This window comes from Scyliorhinus torazame, chromosome 18, assembly GCF_047496885.1.
Source record: "Scyliorhinus torazame isolate Kashiwa2021f chromosome 18, sScyTor2.1, whole genome shotgun sequence".
Taxonomy (NCBI): Eukaryota; Metazoa; Chordata; class Chondrichthyes; order Carcharhiniformes; family Scyliorhinidae; genus Scyliorhinus; species Scyliorhinus torazame.
Window position 1 is genome coordinate 23,525,871 of NC_092724.1, and position 24,517 is coordinate 23,550,387.

The 24,517-nt window shown below is 47.3% G+C and overlaps 2 protein-coding genes across 6 annotated transcripts in view; one reads left to right on the forward strand and one right to left on the reverse strand.

The window, feature by feature from the left end:
- The first annotated feature begins 255 nt into the window (after positions 1–255).
- fkbp8 (FKBP prolyl isomerase 8) lies at positions 256–16,791 on the forward strand. Of its 5 annotated transcripts, none has more exons than XM_072482386.1 (9): positions 256–291; positions 809–1,173; positions 1,701–1,870; positions 1,971–2,059; positions 4,015–4,235; positions 7,002–7,174; positions 13,196–13,273; positions 15,344–15,475; positions 16,389–16,791. In XM_072482386.1, exons 2-9 carry the CDS (start codon positions 822–824, stop codon positions 16,476–16,478), a joined length of 1,305 nt encoding a protein of 434 aa, XP_072338487.1. In that variant the 5' UTR covers positions 256–291; positions 809–821; the 3' UTR covers positions 16,479–16,791. The 5 variants fall into 5 exon arrangements, with proteins under 5 accessions (XP_072338487.1, XP_072338485.1, XP_072338486.1 ...); XM_072482384.1 differs by lacking the exon at positions 256–291 and adding an exon at positions 299–714; XM_072482385.1 differs by lacking the exon at positions 256–291 and adding an exon at positions 319–423.
- A 5,625-nt stretch (positions 16,792–22,416) lies between these two features.
- Positions 22,417–24,517, reverse strand: part of myo9b (myosin IXB) — a 183,428-nt gene continuing 181,327 nt past the window's right edge. The window contains exons 37-38 of the mRNA XM_072483924.1: positions 23,522–23,649; positions 22,417–23,328 (exon numbers count right to left, since the gene is read on the reverse strand). Of these exons, the coding sequence (XP_072340025.1) occupies positions 22,841–23,328; positions 23,522–23,649 (616 nt within the window). The 3' untranslated portion in view covers positions 22,417–22,840. The remainder of the gene's footprint in view (positions 23,329–23,521; positions 23,650–24,517) is intronic.

Genomic DNA, 24,517 nt, shown 5'->3' on the forward strand with positions numbered 1-24,517 from the left:
TTTCATTGGGTGCTGGCGGATTTGAGTGGATCTGGGTGGACCCTGGTGCATTTGAGTGGCTCTGAATGGATCCTGCTGCATCGGAGTGTGCGCTGGTGGATTTGCCCGGATCCTGCCGTAACTTGGTAAATGTCACTTTAAATGTATCACTTTGGAAGCTGGGTCAGGGGAAGCGGAAATGGTTGTGATTGGCGAGTTGAGCAGCCAATCAGCAGGTGGAGCTCAGTCCCTTTGGCCGTTGAGGTGACAGAGGGCGGGGCTTGTGTGTGAGGAGCGGAAATCAGGAAGAAGGTGAGAGAGAGAGAGAGGGAAGGAGTAAATGGAGGGCATTAAACGTGGTGAATTCCTCTTTGGGTTCACTGGTTGCTGTGTGTCCTAGTTTGTGTTCCATTTTTTCTGCAGCGAGTCGGTCTGATTTACAATGTATGTCCAGGTAGCTGAGACATGGGCCTCCAATGTTGTAAAGTGGCCTCAGGTGTTCACAAAGGGCCTTCTGTAGTCGATCAGCCGGGTAGGAGCTCACCAGGCATTCTCTGACTGTGCCTCCTCTCCTGAGAGCAATGATCTTTGCTGGGTATGGTTTTCTGTCTGGCACTCCAGTCACCATATCTTCACTTATGCTATTTGACTGTGGAAGCATCAGCACTTGCATTGATCCTCTTCTCAGTGTGTCCCCCATCATCTGTTCTACAGGCAACTACACAACAACTTGGGGTGTGAACTCTGGATCGTTTTTCTAGTCAATGGGATCTGATTTGTTCCAATTCTGAGCTGGTTATAATACTTATTTTATTTTTCTCTATCGCAGTTTCTGAGCCAAAATGGAAGAGATGGTCTCAGGTAATCAGGGGGCAGCTGGAGATGCAGGGTCGCAGACCATGGAGAATAAGCAAGATGCCACTGTGAACTCGGGAAAGAATCTGATCAATACAAAAGCCTCTCTCCTGGATAGTGGAGAGGATATTGAGATGACTAATGGTGACACAGATGAGGATGACGCGAGTGAGCTCCCTTCTCTGGAAGACATTGGACTCACCAAGAAACTGGAGGCCCAGAGTGCAGCTGAGGAAGGTTTAGAGGCCAGTGTCATGGAAGTGAATGAAGAGGCTGTGAGTGGGAAAGGAAACGTTGAGAGTTCACAGGAACCGGATGACGAATGGCTACAGGTCCTGGGTATGGCTAACTGTCCCTCACACTTTTAAGGTGCAACATTGCTCCCACAGATCAAACATTTCTTCACAAGGGTCGGTCCCCAGGGAGCACCGCACTGTCGCAAGGGTCGTTGCCCAGGGAATGCCATGCTGTCGCAAGGGTGGGTCCCCAGGGAGCCTTTGCACTGTCGCAAGGGTCAAATCACTTTGGTGTTCACCCTGATTTTATAAAGTGCTTCCATTAGTGTTCGTTCTTTCTCACAGACTGAGTGACGGTGCACCCAGTGACAACTGACCCACCTTAAGTATCTGAATTCCATTTCTTCTTGTCTTCCTTCTGCGGGTCTGTGGCACAAATTCTAATGTATCTCTTTCGCCTCTCCCAGAGGCAAAACTCTTGCTGTTTCCCATTGTTGTATGTAAATCCAGACACTATGTGTTCACAGGATATTTGACTCTGGAGGGCATCACAGCTGAACCCAGTCCATCTCTTTTACAATGCTCGGTACAAACGCAACAGGAGCTTGATGTCCATGGTCTTTCCTGCAGGAAATGGACTTCTGAAGAAGAAGGTTCTGGTAGCTGGTCAGAATAAGGAACAAAGGCCGCAGAAGGGTCAGGAGGTAACGGTACATCTGAAGATGACATTGGAGGATGGGACAGAGGTAGAGGAAGATCCCACTCTTAGTTTCACCGTGGGGGATGGTGACGTTATCCAGGTTGGTGTGGACAATAATGATAGTTCCTCGATGTCTTTACAGAGGCAGACTGTGTGGGAGCATCACTTCAGGGTCTCTCTCTCTCTCTCTCTTTCCTCAGGCATTAGATCTATGTGTCCAGCTGATGGACCAGGAAGAAGTAGCATTAATTATCTCTGATGCAAAGTATGCCTATGGCAGTCTGGGAAGGTGAGTGCAGAGAACTCTGTGATGATACTGAGCCATCAGAAGTAACAAACCCCACACCTGAACTGTAAAATTTTCATTGAACTGTTTCTTTGCACCACACAAAGTACAGACTTTGTAACTCCATCTTCACTATCCCCATCAAACCACAGGACAGGTGCACCACAGGGTTAGATACAGAGTAAAGCTTCCTCTACACTGTCCCCATCACACACTCCCAGGACAGGTACAGCACGGGGTTAGATACAGAGTAAAGCTCCCTCCACACTGTCCCCATCAAACCACAGGACAGGTGCACCACAGGGTTAGATACAGAGTAAAGCTCCCTCTACACCGTCCCCATCACACACTCCCAGGACAGGTACAGCACGGAGTTAGATACAGAGTCAAGCTCCCTCTACACTGTCCCCATCAAACACTCCCAGGACAGGTACAGCACGGGGTTAGATACCGAGTAACGCTCCCTCTGCACTGTCCCCATCAAACACTCCCAGGCCAGTTACAGCATGGGGTTAGATACAGAGAAAAGTTCCCTCTACACTGTCCCCATCAAACACTCCCAGGACAGGTACAGCACGGAGTTAGATACAGAGTAAAGCTCCCTCCACACTGTCCCCATCAAACCACAGGACAGGTGCACCACAGGGTTAGATACAGAGTAAAGCTTCCTCTACACTGTCCCCATCACACACTCCCAGGACAGGTACAGCACGGGGTTAGATACAGAGTAAAGCTCCCTCCACACTGTCCCCATCAAACCACAGGACAGGTGCACCACAGGGTTAGATACAGAGTAAAGCTCCCTCTACACCGTCCCCATCACACACTCCCAGGACAGGTACAGCACGGAGTTAGATACAGAGTCAAGCTCCCTCTACACTGTCCCCATCAAACACTCCCAGGACAGGTACAGCACGGGGTTAGATACCGAGTAACGCTCCCTCTGCACTGTCCCCATCAAACACTCCCAGGCCAGTTACAGCATGGGGTTAGATACAGAGAAAAGCTCCCTCTACACTGTCCCCATCAAACACTCCCAGGACAGGTACAGCACGGAGTTAGATACAGAGTAAAGCTCCCTCTACACTGTCCCCATCACACACTCCCAGGACAGGTACAGCACGGAGTTAGATACAGAGTAAAGCTCCCTCTACACTGTCCCCATCAAACACTCCCAGGACAGGTACAGCACGGGGTTAGATACCGAGTAACGCTCCCTCTGCACTGTCCCCATCAAACACTCCCAGGCCAGGTACAGCATGGGGTTAGATACAGAGAAAAGCTCCCTCTACACTGTCCCCATCAAACACTCCCAGGACAGGTACAGCACGGAGTTAGATACAGAGTAAAGCTCCCTCTACACTGTCCCCATCAAACACTCCCAGGACAGGTACAGCATGGGGTTAGATACAGAGTAAAGCTCCCTCTACACTGTCCGCATCAAACACTCCCAGGACAGGTACAGCACGGGATTAGATACAGAGTAAACCTCCCTCTACACTATCCCCATCAAACACTCACAGGACAGGTACAGCATGGGGTTAGATACAGAGTAAAGCTCCTCTACACTGTCTGCATCAAACACTTGCAGGCAGTTACAGCACAGGAATAGATTCAGAGTAAAGCTTGTTCTATATTGCTGTAGCGAATTTGTCACCACTCGCTCTGCAATTTCTGTGGTCTAATGGCCTTTTTGCTTATGGGTTTTGTCCACGTGAAGCTGGGTTGAATCTCGCTGGATTGTGGAGCGATGTAGCTCGCAGGATTTGTGCCCATTGTTCTGAGCTGGATGTACCTGGATTCTGTTTGAGAACCTGGCTCTCCATTCCCTGCTCCCAGAGGATTATCTGTTTTTGAAAGTAAACCTTGCTGCCTGGCACCTTGTAAATTGAATTGAATGGTACAGTGAGAGTTGTCAAGAGTGTTTGTGTATAATGCTGTTTCTCACCCCTTTCTAGCTCCCAACCCGCTGTCCCCACGGACACCACTGTCCATCTGGAGGTTCAACTTCTCTCAGTGAGCGACGGCCCAGATATTGAATTCCTGACGGGGAAGGAGAGATTGCTGCTGGCCAATAAGAAACGAGAGCGAGGGAACTTTTGCTTCTTGCGGAATGAATATGTCTTTGCAATAAGCTCATACGATATTGCCCTCAATATTGTAAACTCCACCTCCAAAGGTAAGTTCAGCACCTCACTGCATCGGTGATTGTTTGAATGGTACTCGAGGAAAGATGATAGCCGTTGTGAGGAACAGGAGAAAGCCATTCAACCCCTCCAGTCTGTTCAACTATTCAGCGAGATCATGGCTAATCTGCATTTTGACCCTAACCATCCACGCTGGCTCCATATCCCTTTTATATCCTTGTCTAGTAAAAATCAATCGAACTCGGAGCTAAAATTATGATCTAGCTTTTTGTGGGAGAGCGGGAGTTCCACATCTCTACAGCCCTGTTGTGTGCAGAAATGTTTCCTAACTTTCCTCTTGAACAGCTTGGCTCTGTTTTGAAGCCTGTTTTGCCCCTTTACCTCTACGGCTCCACACTGGAAAACACTCCTTCACTCAGTCTATCTGATCAATTCCTTTCGAAATCATACAAACTGAATCAAATCACCTGCTAACCTTCCAGATTCTAGAGAATTCAAATTTAGCTACGGCCCATTGAGTCTGCACCAACAAACCCCCCCCCCCCCCGCCAATCTGCACTAATCCCATTTTCCAGGATGCCCCATAGCCTTGACATTTTTTTAATTAATAAATTTAGAGTACCCAGTTATTTTTGTCCAATTAAGGAGCAGTTTAGCGTGGCCAATCCACCTATCCTGCACATCTTTGGGTTGTGGGGTGAGATCCACGCAGACATAGAACATGCAGTGCAGAAGGAGGCCATTCGGCCCATCGAGTCTGCACCGACCCACTTAAGCCCTCACTTCCACCCTATCCCCATAACCCAATAACCCCACCTACCCTTTTTGGTCACGAAGGGCAATTTATCATGGCCAATCCACCTAACCTGCACGTCTTTGGACTGGGAGGAAACCGGAGGAAACCCACGCAGACATGAGGAGAACGTGCAGACTCAGCACAGACATGACCCAGCGGGGAATCGAACCTTGGATCCTGGCGCTGTGAAGCCACAGTGCTAGCCACTTGTGTTACCTAATGGCCTCCTTCTGCACTGTATGTTCTATGTTCACACGAACAGTGACCCAGAGCCGGGATCGAACCCGGGTCCTCAGTGCCGCAGGTGCCTTGAATGTTAAGACATTTCAAGTGCTCATCCGTGTACTTTTTAACGGTTGTGGGGTTTCCTGCCTCTTCCACCCTCTCGGGCAGTGCATTCCAGATTCCCATCACCTTCAGAGTAAAAAAAATCTCCCTTAAAATCCCCTCTAAATCTCCTGCCCTTCACCCTGAAATTATACCCCCTTATTATTGACCCTTCAACTGAGGGGGGACAGCTGCTTCCTATCCACCCTGTCAATACCCCTCATAATCTTATGCACCTCAAACAAGTCCCCTCTTGGCCATCTTTGCTCTTTTTAAAAAAAAAAAACAACAACCCAAGCTTATCCAGCCTCTCTTTGTAGCTCAAAAGTTCCATCCCAGGCAACATCCTGGTGAATCTCCTCTGTGTCCTCTCCAGTGCAATCACATCCTTCCTACAGTAAGGCGACCAGAACTGCACAAACCTCTCCAGCTATGCTGAGCCTCCTCCCAAGGCCCCTCTTTTCTTTTCTTTTTTCAGAAAATATTTTGTTGAGGCATTTATAATTTTAACAATTTTTAACATCAAATTTCAACAAAAACACAACAATATAACCAACTAACCCCCCGGCCCCTCCTTTCTTAACTGTGATGTCCTGAACTGCATATGATTACTCCACATGTGGTATAACATAGAACTACCTCCCAATTAGGTTATTGTGTCCAGATCTGGCCAGCACACTTTAGGAAGGACGCAAGGTTTCTCGAGAGGGTGCAGAGGAGATTTACCAGAACGATTCCAAGGAGGAGGAATTTTTCCACCAAGTTAGGTTGGAGAAGCTGGGCTTGTTTATCTTGGAGCAAAGTAGATTGAGGGGTGATTTGATAACGACGCCCAATATCATGAAAGGCTTGGATACGACAGATAGAACAAAAATACTCCCCATTAACTGTCTATAAAATATCCAGGGAACACAGATTCAAGGTTTCCTTACTCAAGATAGGGTCTAACTTTGCAAAACTGGAAAACTTCCTCCCCTTTTATTTTCCTGCTCTTCAGTTACAAAGGCTGACACTCCACCAGCCTTTCTGATTGTGTTTAGTCTTTGATTATGTTTAGTATTTATTACATTTTAATCTGTGTACAGGGATCTCTAAACCTGTGGGAACCTCCACTTTTTCTAGCTTTGCACTGTATAATACTGGGGGCAATCCTTATTGATCCCAAATGGATGATGATCTGCTTACCTGCATTGAAATCTGTCCAACACAGTTTTCCCACTCCATTTAATCCTTCAATGCCTCTTTGTAACTTTATGCTCACATCTACACTGTTTACTTTACCATCAGTTTACGTAAAACTGTATACATGGATCTTGGTTCTGTTATCTAAGTCAATAATAGTTGAATTCCCAGGTGCGATCCTGTTGGTTAACTGCTTACCACGTCCTGGGAGTACAACAAAGAGTTTTAAAATAAGCTGAACACTCCGTTCTGCAACTTTCTGGATGAACTACTGTCACGTAGAATTTCACAGCTGCACAACGCAACAATATACTGCAGGCTTGCTGTGTGTTTGTAGAACAGTCTCCCAGCTCTGTGACCCATCATTTGGTTTGCTTTCTTAATTGTCCCCCACATTGTTTGCCCGGGTGTTACTCCTGGGCCTGCTGACCCTCGCTCCCCTCCCTCCCCCGCTCGCTCGCGCTCTCTCTGATCCTTGATGTTACTTTTGCAGTGGACTTTGCGGAAGAGGAGGAAGAGGAACTGATGGCGGTGAAGGTGAAATGCCTGAATAACCTGGCAGCAGCCCAATTAAAGCTCGAACATTTTGAGGCCGCTCTTAAATCCTCCGAGGCTGCCCTCCAGCACCAGCCGAACAACGTCAAGGCACTCTTCAGGAAAGGGAAGGTAGGCCCAGGTTCTAATAAAGCCTAATCTTGATATTATTCTTAAATGACACCTCTGTATTAGTGTGTGCATTACAGAAAAGTCAAAAAAGAATAAATCTGGACCGATCGTGTGGCACACATTTAATCACTAGGTGAAAAGGGAAAACCTGGCCCTGTCGGCCTGAAAAGTCCTCCGTACAAACATCTGGGGACTTGTGCCAAAATTCGACAGCTGTCTCACAGATCAGTCAAGCAACAGCCTGACATACGAACATACAACTCAGGATCAGTAGGCCGCTCGGCCCCTCGAACCTGCTCCACCATTCAATGAGATCATGGCTGATCTGATTGTAACCTCAGCCCCACATTACTACCGACCCCCCCGATGGCCTTTCGGCCTCTTGTTAATCAAGAATATATCTAGCTTTGTCTTGGCTCTGCTTCCGCTGCTCTGTGAGGAAGGGAGTTCCAGAGATTCTCAACCCTCAGAGAGAAAATAATTCTCCTCTCTGTCTTAAATGAGCGACTCCATATTTTTAAACAATCCCCTGGTTCAGATTCTCCAACGAGAGGAAACATCCTCCCCATATCCACCCTGTCAATACCCCTCTACCCTACCAGCTTTTTTGTTTCATTCAAGTTGCCTCACTCTCCTTTTACCTTCAGGCCAAGAAAGGCCATCAATCCCGTTTCAATAAATAGTTCAGGCGAGCAAGCCAGGAACAGAACCAGGCATACCTAAAAATGAGGTGTCAATGGAACTGCAGCACAGGACTACTTGCATGCCAAACAGCAGAAGTGGCAAGTGATAGGCAGAGCTAATCGATCCCACAACCGACGATCACATCAAAGCTCTGCAGTCCTCCATATCCAGTTGTGAATGGTGGTGGACAATTAAATAACAAACAGGAGGAGAATGCTGCTGTGTATATCAGAATATCAACATAAAAGATGAGGCTGAAGCATTTGCAACCATCTTCAGCCAGATGTGCCGGGTGGATGGTCCATCTCTGTTGTCATGTTCTGTAGACTGGCCAATATAAGTGATGCACCACAGAACATCTAGTTTAAATAATTTATTTAGAAACAACTGTGTGGTAAAGATAACTGGAATGAATAAATAACAAACTACTAACACTAACTAACTATTACAGAACTGCTGCAAAATCCGTCTATCCTCCAACACGACTTACTCCCAACTGCCTTGAGGCACAGAACCACATGGTGGACTTACACTGCCACCTGCTGGTCGGAGGTCGTGTATATTATATACAGAACTGCTTGATGCATATAATCACATGCCCTTTCCTTTGGAAAATGTAATTATTTACATTGATTAGATCATTTTTACAATTCAATATAATATGCATAACTATTTACATCTTTAAAGTATTTAGAGTCTGTCACAAATTTAGTCTTTCAGGTTTGTGCCTGAGCCTTGTTGATCTAAGTGGCTGCTGAACTTGTGAAGTTACTTCATCTTCTTTTGTAGTTGTTGATGCTGTTTCTTGTTCTTCATGTACCGTGGTGTCTTTATCTTGTTGTTCCGTATGCTGCACTGTATGTTCTTCAGCTGTTTTAGGACTGTTTCATGCTTCTTCTGGTGGTTGCATTCCAATGGTTGGAGACTTTTTGTCGATTCATCGTCAAACCTCTTTGTGGATTTGGCCTGAAATTGCTCCTTTGCATCCTTTTTTTCTAAAAGGAGTGGTTGCCTCGCTGCTTCTGGAGTACCGGGCTCTTTCAGCGGTTGGAACTGAAGCATTCATCACCGTGTGCAGTTTGTTTGCTCCCCGCGCCAACGTTTACTCTCCTGCGCCGGGCACAGTTTTGAACCATTGCCTCAATAGTTCAGATAATACCCGGTCAATAGACTGTGTCTTCAGCTCTTTTCTTACTTTTTTCTTCCCATGTGCCCTTCATGGATTCTGCGCAGAACCACCAACTTTAATGGGGTCGGAATTACTATTCTCTTATTTCTCAGCAAACGATCATTTTGCATCACTTAACTCTGCTCTTGCATTATCCAAACTTGTGCGGGATTCTGTGGGCCATCCTTCATGGAGATATTATCTCACCATCTGCAATTCTGTGTCCTTGGCGGTTTCTACTTTTATTCTGACACAACCATTACAGGTTATCCAGTCTGTAGGTTCTTCTATGCGCTTATTTTTATTTTATAAATTTAGAGTATCCAATTATATTTTTTCCAATTAAAGGGACAGTTTAGCGTGGCCAATCCACCTAACCTGCACAACTTTGGATTGTGGGGGCGAAACCCCCGCAGACACGGGGAGAATGTGCAAACTCCATACGGACAGTGACCCAGGGCCGGGATTGGAATCCAGGTCCTCAACATCGTAGTCGCAGTGCTAACCAGTATGCCACATGCCGCCCCTCTATGCGCTTAGTAACGCCTAAAGCTGTCATCCTCTCTAGCTCAGCCTTCAATTTGTCTCTCCAATGAGTAAGTCATGTTGAAAATTTCAATTGCTTGGGGACCTCTACAGTGAGGTCAGGCTGTGGCTGCAGATCAAGGACTGCGACATGGAGTTTGAACTGCTGCTTAAACACCCTCCAATTCTTGTCTATGTTACCGGTAATCCGAAGCTGTTGAGGTGCTTTGATACCTTCCGTCCTGGTCTTCAAAGCTTTACCACGCGTTGAGCACAAGGTGCCGGTAGCTTATCAGGTTAGCAGAAAAAAATGGGTTTTTTTTTCTTCCTCTTTGTCGAAGTTATCTTTAAATTATTCAGATCTTCGCAGAATCATCTTAAGACCATAAAATCATAAGACATGAAGCAGAATTAGGCCACTCGGTCCATCGAGTCTGCTCCGCCATTCAATCATGGCTGATGTTTTCGCATCCCCATTCTCCTGCCTTCTCCCCATAACCCCTGATCCCCTTGTTCTTAGTCGATCTTCACTCTTGGTACCATGCCATGCGCTGTAGACTGGCCGATATGAATGATGATAAAGATAACTGGAATAAATAAATAACAAACTTCTAACACTAACTATTATAGAGCTACTGCAAAATACATCTATCCTCCAACACAACTTACCACCAACTGCCTCGAGGCGCAGAGCTGTATGGTGGACTCACACTGCCACCTGCTGGTCAGAGGTCATGTATAATATTACATACAGAACTTTTTATGCATATCACCACATCGGTCTCTTCCGAGGTCCCCAGAATCACTGAAGCATGTTTTCAGCCAATACGATTCACTCCACACAATGTCAAGAAATGGCTGATGGCACTGGATACTGCAAAGGCTATGGGCCCTGACAATATTCAGGCAATAATACTGAAGACTTGTGCTCCAGAACTTGTGACCCTAGCCAAGCTGTTCCAGTAAAGCTACAACACTGGCATCTACCCGACAATGTGGAAATTTGCCCAGGTATGTCCTGTCCACAAAAAGCAGGACAAAGCCAACCCGGCGAATTACTGCCCTATCAGTCTACTCTCCATCATCAATAAGTGATGGAAGGGGTCATCAACAGTGCTATCAAGCGGCACTTACTCCGCAATAACCTGCCCACTGATACTCAGTTTGGGTTCTGCCAGTGTCACTCAGCTCCTAACCTCATTACAGCCTTGGTTCAAACATGGACAAAGGAGCTGAATGCCAGAGGTGAGGTGAGAGTGACTGCCCTTGACATCAAGGAGCATTTGACCAAGTGTGGCATCAAGGAGCCTGAGCTAAACTGGAGTTAATGGGAATCAGAGGGAAAACCCGCCAATGTTTGGAGTCCTATCTGGTGCAAAGGAAGGTGGTTTTACTGGTTGGAGGTCAATTATCTTGGTCCCTGGACATCACTGCAGGAGTTCCTCAGGGTAGGTCCAAACGTCTTCAGCTGCTTCATCAATGACCTTCCTTCCAAGATTAGGTCAGAAATGGGGACGTTCGCTGTGCAAATACAGCAAGATCTGGCCAAGATCCAGGCTTGGGCTGATGATTGTCAAGTAACATTTTCACAACACAAGTGCCAGACATTCTCCAATAAGAGAGAATCTAACCATGGTCCCTTGACATTCAGTGGCCTTACCATCGCTGAAACCCCCACGATCAACATTCTGGGGGTTACCATTGACCAGAAACTGAACTGGACTAGCCTGTGGCTACTAAAGCAGGTCAGAGGCCGGGAATTTTGAGGCGAGTAACTCATCTCCTGACTCCCGGGAAATCGGGCAGCATAATCAAAGACCCTCCCACCCAGGTTATATTCTCTTCCAACCTCTTCTATCAGGCAGGAAATACAAAAGTCTGAGAACACACACTAACAAATTCAAAATCAGCTTCTTCCCTGCTGTTACCAGACTCCTGAATGACCCTCTTATGGACTGAACTGGTCTCTTCACACATCTTCTCTACTGAGTAGTACTACACTCTGTATGCTTCACCCGATGTCTATATATTTACATTGTTTATTTATCGTATGTCCTATGTTTTTCTGGACTGTACGCAGAACACCTCGTTTCACGTGACAAATCCAAATCCTATCCACTAGCCACCGGGCACAAGTCAGGAGTGTAATGGAATACTCTCCACTTAACTGGATGAGTGCTCCAACAACACTCAAGAAGCTCAACACCATCCAGGAGAAAGCAGCCCGCTTGGCACCCCATCCACAAACATACACTCCCTCCACCACCGACTAACAGTGGCAGGAGTTTGTACCTACAAGAAGCACTGTAGGAACTCGCCAAGGCTCCTCAGACAGCACCTTCGAATCATAGAATTTACAGTGCAGGAGTCCATTCGGCCCATTGAGTCTGCATCGGCCCTTGGAAACAGCACCCTACTTAAGCCCACGCCTCCACCCTATCCCCGTAGCCCAGTAACCCCACCTAACCTTTTGGACACTAAGGGGCAATTTAGCATAGTCAATCCACTGCGGGAGGAAACTGGAGCACCTGGAGGAAACCCATTCAGGCACAGGGAGAATGTGCAAATTCCACACGGACAGTCACCCGAGGCTGGAATTGAACCTGGGTCCCTGGAGCTGTGAGGCAGCAGTGCTAACCCCTGCGCCACTGTGCTATCCACAACCACTACCATCTAGAAGGACAAGGGCAGCAGATACCTGGAAGTTCATCATCCTGAAGTATATCGGCCGTTCCTTCACTGTTGCTGGGTCAAAATCCTGGCATTCCTTCCCTAAAAGCACTGTGGGTGTACCTACACCACATGGACTGCAGCGGTTCAAGAAGGCAGCTCACCACCACCTTCTCCAGGGCAATTGGGGATGGGCAATGAATGCTGGCCTAGCCAGCAACGCCCACATCTCCATGAATGGATACAAAAAATGGTGTCAGCTGTTTCCATTTTAAGTGACCATGTTCATTCATAATGGAAAGCGCCTTGCTGTAATTGATACTTTCCCTCCCATCAGTTGTGGCACAGTTACAGTATAATTAGTGTGACCGGTTTATATAGGAATTTCCATTATAATAGTGAACATCAGGAAGTATAATGGAATCTAAAAATAAGGACAGAATCTAATTACCCCACCAGCAGAGGGAGATTGCTGAAGTTCAGACTGCATGCATGTGTGTTTCCCTATGTACATGTGTGAACGCCTGTTTCCCTGTGTGCGTGCATGTGCTTCCCTGTGTGCAGAAGCGCTCATGCCTGTTTCCCTGTGTGCGTGCTGGTTACATTATGCAGTATCCTTTCACCTTTAGCCTGGATGCCATAGAAGCTGAACAGGGCAGTTTGGAGGTTTACATGTTGTTCGGACTCCAGCTCCCCCAGTGGCTCAGTGAGCTGAATGTCCAGACACTGTTTGATCCTGTAACCCAAACACAAAACTGTGTTTTGTTGTCACTACATTGAGTGACGGATTTGTCTGTCCTGCATGAATGGAGCCAAAGTGTCTCTTTTCCCATTTCTCCCCTCTGTGTTGCAAATTTGTTGTGTGTCATTGAATCTGGCTCCACATGGACCTAGATATTGAAGTGCTGGGAGGCTATTCATCCAGGAATGGCAACGCAGTCTTCCATCCTCATCAGTTTGTTTTTTGTTGCCAGGTCCTGGCTTTTCAGGGTGAATACACAGAGGCCATACCTGTCCTCCGGAAAGCTTCAAGATTGGAACCGTCAAACAAGGTGAGCGGAGACTTGCCAATGGAGTGTTGGCAGCTGTGATTGCTGCTGTATGTTGCTGAGGGGTAAACCTAGGCCTAGAGGTAGACAGGGCAAAGGTTCATATCATGTGTGAGGAATTGTCCTGGTTTCAGTACTGCCGGTGTGTGAGAGAGAGAGTGTCTGTGTGTGCGTGTAATGCCCTGTATCCCTCTGGGTGTATGTGGGATCCATACATGGTAAATAATTGCCAGCTGTTAAATCGTTTGGGTACATTTCAGGCATCTTAGCTATTTCAGCAGCCCCAATGGTTGATTTGTTTATTCTGTTGACCGATTATGGAGCACCTCCTTGTCTGGATTGAGAAGGAAAGGACTTGTTCTGTGACTTCAGAACATCACATTACAGCAATGGGGTATTTTTTAAGTTTAGTGCCCTGTCGCAGTGTAGAAACCCCAGCAGCACTGAGCCACACTGACACTATTCCACTCCTGTTCATGTCTTGGCACCATCATCCAAAAACACCGTCAGTTTTCACATGTATGCTGACAACAGCCTCCCCTTACCTCCACATTCCCAGGCCCCTCTACTCTCTCTCAAAGGTCTGACCACATTTCACATCCAATGCTGGATGAAATCCCCTCCAAATATTGGAAAGACCAAAGTCATTGGTTTCAGCCCACCTCTAAAACGTATTTCTCTAATCACCAACTCCATCTTTCTCCTTGGCAACTGTCTGATGGGGAACAAGATCATGGATAACCTTGGGTGCCATGTTTGACTCTGAAACGAGCTTCTACCTACACCATCATTAAAACTGCCTCGCCTCACCTCCACTACATTGCCCCAACTGCATCGGAAACCCTCTTCTACGCCTTTGTTGCCTCTCGACTCAATCATTATAGTGCATTGCTGGCATCTCCCCCACATTTAACTTCTCCCCAAACTTTGCCGTCATGAGCTAACTTGCACCAAGATCTGGTCACCCATCCCCCGCTGTTCTCGCTGACCTGACACCTAACCGCCGGTTAAGCCACGATTTTATAATTCCCATACTTGTAGTCAAATCCTTTTCAAGGCCTCATCCTCTCTGTAACCCCCTCCGGCCCCATAACCATTGGTGGCGCAGATATCTGCGCTCTTCCAATTCTGGCCTCTTGAGCACCCCTGATTTCCTCACTGCCCCATTGGTGGGCATGGCCTCAATGCTGGAGCACAAAGCTCAGCCCTTCCCTCTCCCTTTTTCTCCTTTTAAGGTGCACTTTTGGCCAAATCTTCAGTCACCTGCCTCAATATCAGCTCATATGACTAGGTGTTAGATTTTTGTTTGATAACCACTCCAGTGACGCACCATGGGATGTGTTACTATGCAAAAGGTGCCACATAAATGCAGGTTGTTGCTGCATTTTCTCTTTTACACCGCCTCGTTTCATCCCTCCTGATTTGAGTTAGAAACAAACAACAAAGAACAAAGAAATGTACAGCACAGGAACAGGCCCTTCGGCCCTCCAAGCCCGTGCCGACCATGCTGCCCGACTAAACTACAATCTTCTACACTTCCTGGGTCCGTATCCCTCTATTCCCATCCTATTCATGTATTTGTCAAGATGCCCCTTAAACGTCACTATCGTCCCTGCTTCCACCACCTCCTCCGGCAGCGAGTTCCAGGCACCCACTACCCTCTGCGTAAAAAACTTGCCTCGTACATCTACTCTAAACCTTGCCCATCTCACCTTAAACCTATGCCCCCTAGTAATTGACCCCTCTACCCTGGGGAAAAGCCTCAGGATCCCAGTGCTGTTCTCTGGGTGATTCCCACAGTCAATATGTCCCCCTTCTAATAAATTGTTCTCTTTTATACCTCGTCTTCCATTTTCTTACTCGGTGTCAACACATCTTTGATTTAAACTAACGCCTTTTGCATTGAACACTGTCAAATGTCTTTTGGAAATCTGCATATTGGAGATCCCCCCCACAGTCATCTTCGATCACCAGCTCCTCATTGAGCAGACAGGATCTTCCCTTTCTGAATTAACTCTGAGTGCTTGGTTCAGAGTTTTCTGTGATATTTTAACAGTTGCTCCTGATCTGCAGGCGATTCAAATCGAGCTCTCCCAGTTGTTGAGGAAACAGTCAGAGCAGCGGAGCGTGGAACAGGCCATGTATCGGAAGATGCTTGGAAACATGGCTGTGCCCCCTCACTCCTCACCATCTCCAGCACCTTGGGTATGTGAATTTGAATCTTGCATTGTTTATATTGCCCATTCATACAGGCTACAGGTAGCGTCCCTGTAAAAAATCTTTGAACTTCGAAATGCTCACCTGTGATGGGGAGGAAGCTTTACTCTGTATCTAATCCCGTGCTGTATCTGCCCTGAGAGTGTTTGATGGGGACAGTGCAGAGGGAGCTTTACTCTGTATCTAACCCCATGCTGTACCTGCCCTGGGAGTGTTTGATGGGGACCGTGCAGAGGGAGCTTTACTCTGTATCTAACCCCGTGCTGTACCTGCCCTGGGAGTGTTTGATGGAGACAGTGCAGAGGGAGCTTTACTCTGTATCTACCCTGTGCTGTACTCGTCCTGGGAGTGTTTGATGGGGACAGTGCAGAGGGAGCTTTACTCTGTATCTAACCCCGTGCTGTACCTGCCCTGGGAGTGTTTGATGGGGACAGTGCAGAGGGAGCTTTACTCTGTATCTACCCGGTGCTGTACTCGTCCTGGGAGTGCTGGATGGGGACAGTTTGGAGGGAGCTTTACTTTGTATCTAACCCCGTGCTGTACTCGTCCTGGGAGTGTTTGATGGGGACAGTTTGGAGGGAGCTTTACTCTGTAAATAGCACTGACATTCCTAATCTTGAGGAGCAGAAACAATGTTTTACATTTCTTTCTCGATGGAGAATAATTGCAGTTATTACTGCAATGCTGCAGGCAGTTTAAATCCAGAATGACCACCCTGTCTGACTCTGATTAGCAGCTAATATACTGATTGTGGCCAAGAGGCATGAAGTAGCCTCTTGACTTGGGCTCTTGCTCAGATTTGCAATGGGGGGGGGGGGAGACCAACACACTGATCATCAGTCAGGGTCTCTGTCACGGTGTTGGGCGTGAGTGACCCGCTGTCCTCATCTCTATTTTTCAGAAGATTCCTTGGAAGTGGCTGTTTGGAGCAACAGCGGTAGCAATTGGAGGTATGGCTGTGTCGGTCATCGTCGCTGCAAGAACCACCTAACAATGTCTGAGTACGGCCTTGCGGAAACACTTGAAAGAGGCAGGCCGTGATTATGACTAAATATTTTTGAATCTGTTCTCTTCCCCCTATCCAGAACATTGAGCCTTGTATTGCTTCAGGAATTGTAAATAAATTTAAAGGAATCAAACCAATCCATTCCATTAAAAATTAGTAATTTGGAGCATGTGACAGCAGATTTAGCTGATGATTGGTTGATTTGATTTGACATTAATTTATTTCTTGAGGGTAGGAGCTTCCAGTGGTGTGAAATTTATCTAAACTGTTTATATAATAATAAATTGTTTCTATTGAATTTTGTGTCTGGTGTGATAGAAATTAGTACCCATTGAGGCTACTAACTCAGTGAACAAATCTGGTCTATTCTGGCCTACATGGGTCAGCACCACACTGCTGAATCTGGGAAGCTGTTTCAAAGTCTGATGCAGTTGGACATTTTCTGAATGTTTTGTGTGTGTGTGTTTTTTTGTTGCCTGTTCCTGTGCTGTACTTTTCTTTGTTCTTTTAGGCGATTTCACTTTAGATGGGCAGCATGGTCGGCGCAGGCTTGGAGGGCCGAAGGGCCTGTTCCTGTGCTGTACTTTTCTGTGTTCTTTGATTGTGCTGTATGTACTGCTAGGTGTGCGAGGCAACATGCAGCAGACCGTAATCAGTTGTTAAAAGCAGCCTGTCTTGCCCCATCTTCTAATTGCTCTGAATGGTTAGCCAATGCACAAATTTAATCTCGGCAGATGTGAGGTCTCGTGTCTCTTGATCAAAGATAAAGGGCCCCCCTATATGGAGGGGCAGGGAGGGCAGTGACTAAATCTCAAATTAAGGGGTCTGTTGCCTGAGCACAGCTTGAGAGAGTTTAAAAAATTTTTTTAGAGTACCCAATTCATTTTTTCCAATTAAGGGGCAATTTAGCGTGGCCAATCCACCTACCCTGCACATTTTTGGGTTGTGGGGGCGAAACTCACGCAAACACGGGGAGAATGTGCAAACTCCACACGGACAGTGACCCAGAGCCGGGGATCGAACCTGGGACCTCGGCGCTGTGAGGCCACAGTGCTAACCCACTGCGCCACCGTGCTGCCACAGCTTGAGAGGGCTTTGACCATTCTGTATACTGGCTGATCCATTGTGAACAGAAACCTGTCAGCGCAGTATCTCAAAAGCTTTGTTCAATTGTCACCAAAGCAGAGAAGTGCCTTCCTGTAATTGGTCTGTGGGCTCCTTTTGAATAACAGTTCTGTTTCAGCTCATTGTACCTGTTAACTTGCCAAGTCAGTGCCTGCTGTGAATTCCCTCTTCCCTTCAGATTAATATATGTTTTTTTTTTGCTCCACTTTCAGACTTGTGTATCATGTAGGCTGGTGCTGAGGTAACCTAGGCCCTAAACTGAGGAATTTCCTCTCTGCCTCTATCTTTCCACCTTTTAAGATGTTGCTTAAAGTCTACCTTCATGACCTGCTGCACAAATTATTTTTTCCATGGGCGACGTGGTGGTACAGTGGTTAGCACTGCTCCCTCAGCTCCAGGGACCCGGGTTCAATTCCGGCCTCAGAATTCCCTGTGTCTGCTTGGGTTCCCTCTGGTTTCCTCGCACAGTCCACAGATGCGCAGGTTAGGTGAATTGGTCATGATAATTTGCCCCGCAGTGTGCAAAAAGGCGGAGTTTCAGGGATTGGGTGGAGGCGTGGGCCTTTCCAAGGGCTGCAGCAGACTCAATCAGCCAAATGGCCTCCTTCTATACGTTAGAGATTCTATGATTGAAAGGCCCTGGGTTTTACTGCCTGCGTTAAAATTAAAGCTACTGAGGGCCGAGTGAGTTAAAACAGCGGGAAAAGGAAAATCAGCTTCAGAGTGAGAAACAACACGGAGAGAGGTGGAGCCGGTGGGTTAAAACAGCAGGAAAAGGGAGAAGAACTCCCCATAATCAGAATGGGGAAAAGACTACATCATAGGAAAACGGTAAGTTCATTGGCTGGTAAGTAACTGCTGTTTTGCATATTCTCCCCGTGTCTGCGTGGGTCTCATCCCCACAACCCAAAGATGTGCAGGGTAGGTGGATTGGCCGCGCTAAATTGCCCCCTTAATTGGAAAAAAAGAATTTGGTACTCTAAATTTAGAAATATTTTAAAAATTATTAAAATAGCGATGCAGGGCCCGGCAATGCGTTTTACCTGCATGATGTGGGAACTGATGGGCCGCTTTGTGGTTCCTAGTGAACTACAATGGGAAATAGACCCTGACGGGAGTTATGTACAGACCCCCTTGCAGTAGTTGGGATGTGGGGCAGAAAATAAATCGGGAGATGGAAAAGCCAATGTTGCAATAATCATGGGGAACTTCAATATGCAGGTGGACTGGGAAAATCAGGTTGGTAGCGGATCCCAGGAAAAGGAATGAATGGAAAGTCTTCGAGATGTCTTTTAGGAGCGACTTGTGGTAGAGCTCACTAGGGAACAGGCAATTCTAGATTTGGTGATGTGTAATGAGGGACTTGATTAGGGAACTTAAGGTGAAGGAACCCTTAGGGGCAGTGACCACACTGTGATAGATTTCACTCTGAAGTTTGAGAGGGAGATGTTACAATTCAGTAAAGGTAACTACAAAGACATGAGGGAGGAGCTGGCCTGAGTTGGTTGGAAGGGGCGCCTGACAGAGAAGACAGTAGAATAGCAATGGCAGTTTTGGTGGTTTATTTGGAAGGGACAACAGAAATTCATCCCAAGGAGGAGAACAAATGCTAAGGGGAGGACGAGGCAACCGTGGCTGACTAGGGAAGTTGGGGATAGTGTAAAAGCAAAAGCATACAATGGCAAGGATTAGTGGGAAGCCAGATGATTGGGATACCTTTAAAATCAAGCAGAGGACAACTAAAAAAACAGGGTAGAAGATGAAATATGTATAAGCTAGCTAGTAATCTAAAAGAAGATTGAAAAGGTAAGAGAAGGGCAAGAGTGGACATTGGACCACTAGAAAATGAGGCTGGAAAAGTAGTAATGGGGAACACAGAAATGGCAGAGGAACTGGATAGGTACTTTGCATAAGTCTTAACGGTGGAAGATACCAGTGGCATACCAGAACTTCAAGAGAGTCAGGAGGCAGAGGTGTGTAATGGCCATCGCTAAGGAGAAGATGCTGGGGAAGCTGAAAGGTCTGAAGGTGGATAAACCACCTGGACCAGATGGACTACACCCCAGGGTCTAAAGGATATAGTGGAGCATCAGTGGTGATCTTTCATAAATCACCTGGAGTCAGGGAGGGTCCCAGAGGACTGGAAAGTAGCGACTGTAACACCGCTGTTTATGAAGGGAAGAAGGCAGAAGACTTGAAATTATAGACCTGTTAGCCTGACTTCGGTCGTTGGTAAGATTTTAGAGTCCATTATTAAAGACGAGATTGTGGAGTACTTGGGAGTGCAAGATAATATAGGACTGAGTCAGCACGGCTTTTTCAAAGGAAGGTCATGCCTGACAAAGTTGTTCGAATTCATCGAGGTGGTAATGAGGAAGTTAGACAAAGGAGAGCCAGTGGACGTGATCTATTTAGATTTCCAGAAGGTCTTTGACAAGGTGCCATATAGGAGGCTGCAAAATAAGGTAAGAGCCCATGGTATTAGGGACAAGGTATTGGCATGGATAGACTGGCAGAAGACAGAGAGTGGAAATAAAGGGGTCTTTTTCAGGATGGCAGCTGGTGACTAGTGGTGTTCCGCAGGGGTCAGTGTTGGGACCACAACTATTCACAATATACATTAACGAGCTGGAAAAAGGAACTGAGGGCATTGTTGCCAAGTTTGCAGATGATACAAAGATACGTAGAGGGGCAGGAAGTGTTGAGGAAGTAGGGAGGCTGCAGAAGGACTTGGACAGGCAAGCAGAGTGAGCAAAGAAGTGGCAGATGGAATACAATGTGGGTAAAGTTTGCAATTATGCACTTTAGTAGGAAGAATAAAGGCATTTCTTTCTTTTTAAATACATTTAGAGTACTCAAGTATTTTTTTCCAATTAAGGGGCAATTTAGTATGGCCAATCCACCTACCCTGTACATCTTTGGTTGAAACCCACGCAGACACTGAGAGAATGTGCAAACTCTACACACACAGTGACCCAGGGCCGGGATTTGAACCCGGGCCCTCAGCAGCATAGACAGCAGTGCTAACCACTGTGCCACCGTGCTGCCCATAGACTATTTTCGAAATGGGAAAAGGCTCCAGAAATCAGAAGCACAAAGGGACTTAGGAGTCAGTTAGCATGCAAGTTCAGTTGGCAGTTAGGAAGGCAAATGCAATGTTAGCATTCATTTAGAGAGGGCTAGAATACAAGAGCAGGGATGTACTGTTGAGGCTGTAGTCAGACACTATTTGGAGTATTGTGAGCAGTTTTGGACTCCATATTTAAGGAAAGAATCACTGGCCGTGGCGGAGGTCCAGAGGAGGTTCACAAGAACCATCCCCGGAATGAAGAGCTTGTCATATGAGGAGCAGTTGAGGACTCGGGGTCTGTACTCAATAGATGGATGAGGGGGGATCGCATTGAAACTTACAGAATACTGAAAGGCCTAGATAGAGTGGACGTGGAGAGGATGTTTCCACTAGTAGGAGAAACTATCTCAAACTAAAGGGACGATCCTTTAAAACAGAGATGAGGATGAATTTCTTTAGCCAGGGGGTGGTGAATCTGTGGAACTCTTTGCCGCAGAAGGCTGCGGAGGCCAAATCACCGAGTGTCTTTAAGACCGAGACAGATAGGTTATTGATTGATAAGGGGATCAGGGGTTACGGGGGAGAAGGCAGGAGAATGGGGATGAGAAAAATATCAGCCATGATCGAATGGCAGAGCAGACTCGATGGGCCAAATGGCCTAATTCTGCTCCTATATCTTATAGTGTTATCCTTCACTACCTGCACTAAATAACCAGAAAAGGCATCTCCCAGAGACAAACCTGCACATACTCTAAACCCCAAACGTGGGCGACTCAAACTAAACACTAATTTAAGAAATTGGGATCTTCAGTAAACTGGTATTTTCTGCATATATATAGAACTCTTATAAGATTATCTAAACAGGATTGATTCCATTCCCTGGAAAAGCAATTTCTCAATGGGCAACAATTCCAACAGTGCCTGGAAATGCCTGGGTCACTTGGTTCAGACTTCCATGCTGACATTCCTAAGTTGGTATGGTGATGCCTTGTTCCCACCTCTTATCTACGCAAGTGTTCCTGGAAAGGTCAGAAAGTGACCTTCGGCAGGGTTTCAATACATGATTGACACTGGCTAAGATACCAGCCCCCAGAAAAAGTGCTCGGGGACAGGGGGCAGTGCTAATCGGGCAGAAACTGTCTTTAAACAGAAGAGCGAGGGTAAAGTTCCCAAACACATCGGCAGTGATCAGAATGCTTCTATCACAGTGATCAAGGCACTCTGAAACAACTGGGATTGGTAAACTGTTCAACAGTCAAAGCTGGTATACTTTCTCAGCCTAATTAATTAATAACTTCTTAATAAACTAACTGAAGATGTCTTACTAATAGTCGACTGCCTATCTTAGGTGGCAGCGGATAGCACTGCTGCCTCACGGCGCCGAGGTCCCAGGTTCGATCCCGGCTCTGGGCCACTGTCCGTGTGGAGTTTGCACATCCTCCACGTGTCGGCGTGAGTCTCACCACCACAACCCAAAAGATGTGCAGGATGGGTGGATTGGCCAGGCTAAATTGCCCCTTAATTACTCTAAATTTATTTTTAAAAAAGTGAATGTGGCCCCGGACCCAAAAATCGGGGACAGAAATGTGAAGCAGATTGGAACCTTTTGTTAACATTGGTGTTGAGTAAGATTATTTGAATAGAAAAAGTAAAGCCCCTCATTGACGGGGTGGTTAATGGGTTGGAGCCGTTTAAGACTGCTCAGTTTTGTATTCAGTGCAACACACATGACCAACAATTGCATTTATTTATATATAAAAAAATGTATTTTATCACGGGAGAAAAGGTTACACGCTGGCAGGGAGACAGGAGATCAACCTTCTCAACACAAAAGGAAGGGCCCCTACCCCACAGTCTTAACTGGTCTGATAATCCCTCGTGTAGCTGAGGGCTTTACTGTAAAATACATTACAAACAACATTCAGAGTGAAGGTGTCTCTCAGCCCAGGCAGTCACCCTCTCTCACATGGCCATTCATTCATACACAGCCCGGCAATCACTCATTCTCACTCAAACACTCAATTGTGGTCTGTGCATTCGCTCATTCTTGACTCGGGCACTGGGTAGCAGGTCAAGAGGGGTATGACAAGAGGGAGGTGTGCCTATAACCTGGGACAGTCCAGTGCCCGCTCCCAAATTCCGCGGGGGAATATTACAGGTTGGAGGCATCAGCACCATGAGCAAGGTCTGACAGCGGGTCAGAAAACCTGCGCTGGACCTTTGCTGGAGTGGGTTTAACATCATCAGTCTGGGCAGAGAGCTGGAGCTCACGTGCTACAATGTACATAGAGTGGATGTTGCCCGATCGCCGCGATGGCATCTCGCGCCGCTGGACAGTGACCACCTGCGACGGGTGCTGCTCATCTGCAGGGCCAGCTTCCGCAGGGATATGGCCCACATTGCGGACCATGCCCGGGGGCAGTTTGATGTTTCGTGTGGGCAGTGCAGCATTGCGCCGAGGCAGCTTGATGCTCGAGAGCATGGAAAAGGCACGTCGTTGTACAACAGGAGGGCGAGCTGGCAGAGACTCGGGCTGGTTCAGGGGAATTCGGCACTCGGCTAGGGCAGATGGAGGCTGGAGCGTGGACATGGAGTGAGGCGGAGGTCGGAGTTTTCCTGTGAACTGGAACACCGCTGGACCTGGAGGGAAATAGAGAAAGAGTTTATTTATTTACACCAATGCGTTTGACACCCGTCTCATCAAAGCCTGTACAAAGATATGGGGGCGCGCTGTCTAATGCACAATCACACTGAAACTACTCGACATCCACTGAAGGTAAAAGAAACTCAGAAATTCAGAAGTATACAAGGTTGCAACCTACTTTTTACTGACCTCCGGCCTCCACTTGCACTGGCCGATCTTCGAGGAGACTCTCCATACTGAGAGAGGCCTCCGAGTCTATGTTTTCCTCATCAGAACCTCTCTGTTCCAACTCCGGGAGTTCGAGTGTTAGCTGGTCCCTATGAGAGAGAGCAGAGTCAGTGTGTGTGGAACCCGTACCCCAGTGAAAGTCGGTGTGTGTGTGACCCATACCCCAGTGAAAGTCGGTGTGTGTGGAACCCGTACCCCAGTGAAAGTCGGTGTGTGTGTGACCCATACCCCAGTGAAAGTCGGTGTGTGTGGAACCCGTACCCCAGTGAGAGTCAGTGTGTGTGGAACCCGTACCCCAGTGAAAGTCGGTGTGTGTGGAACCCGTACCCCAGTGAGAGTCAGTGTGTGTGGAACCCGTACCCCAGTGAGGGTCAGTGTGTGTGGAACCCGTACCCCAGTGAGAGTCAGTGTGTGTGGAACCCGTACCCCAGTGAGAGTCAGTGTGTGTGGAACCCGTACCCCAGTGAGGGTCAGTGTATGTGGAACCCGTACCCCAGTGAGAGTCAGTGTGTGTGGAACCCGTACCCCAGTGGAACCCGTACCCCAGTGAGTGTCAGTGTGTGTGGAACCCGTACTCCAGTGAGAGTCAGTGTGTGTGCAACCCGTACCCCAGTGAGAGTCATTGTGTGTGGATCCCTTACCCCAGTGAGAGTCAGTGTGTGTGGAACCCGTACCCGAGTGAAAGTCGGTGTGTGTGTGACCCGTACCCCAGTGAGAGTCAGTGTGTGTGGAACCCGTATCCCAGTGAGAGTCAGTGTGTGTGGAACCCGTACCCAAGTGAAAGTCGGTGTGTGTGTGACCCATACCCCAGTGAGAGTCAGTGTGTGTGGAACCCGTACCCCAGTGAGAGTCTGTGTGTCTGGAACCCGTACCCCAGTGAGAGTCAGTGTGTGTGGAACCCGTACCCCAGTGAGAGTCAGTGTGTGTGGAACCCGTACCCCAGTGTGAGTCAGTGTG

Coding starts and splice junctions, on each gene's coding strand:
- fkbp8 (XM_072482386.1), top strand. CDS start 822: ATGGAAGAGATGGTCTCAGGTAATCAGGGGGCAGCTGGAGATGCAGGG. Junction 2,060..4,014: donor GCCTATGGCAGTCTGGGAAG/GTGAGTGCAGAG, acceptor ACCCCTTTCTAG/CTCCCAACCCGCTGTCCCCA. Junction 13,274..15,343: donor GATTGGAACCGTCAAACAAG/GTGAGCGGAGAC, acceptor CCTGATCTGCAG/GCGATTCAAATCGAGCTCTC.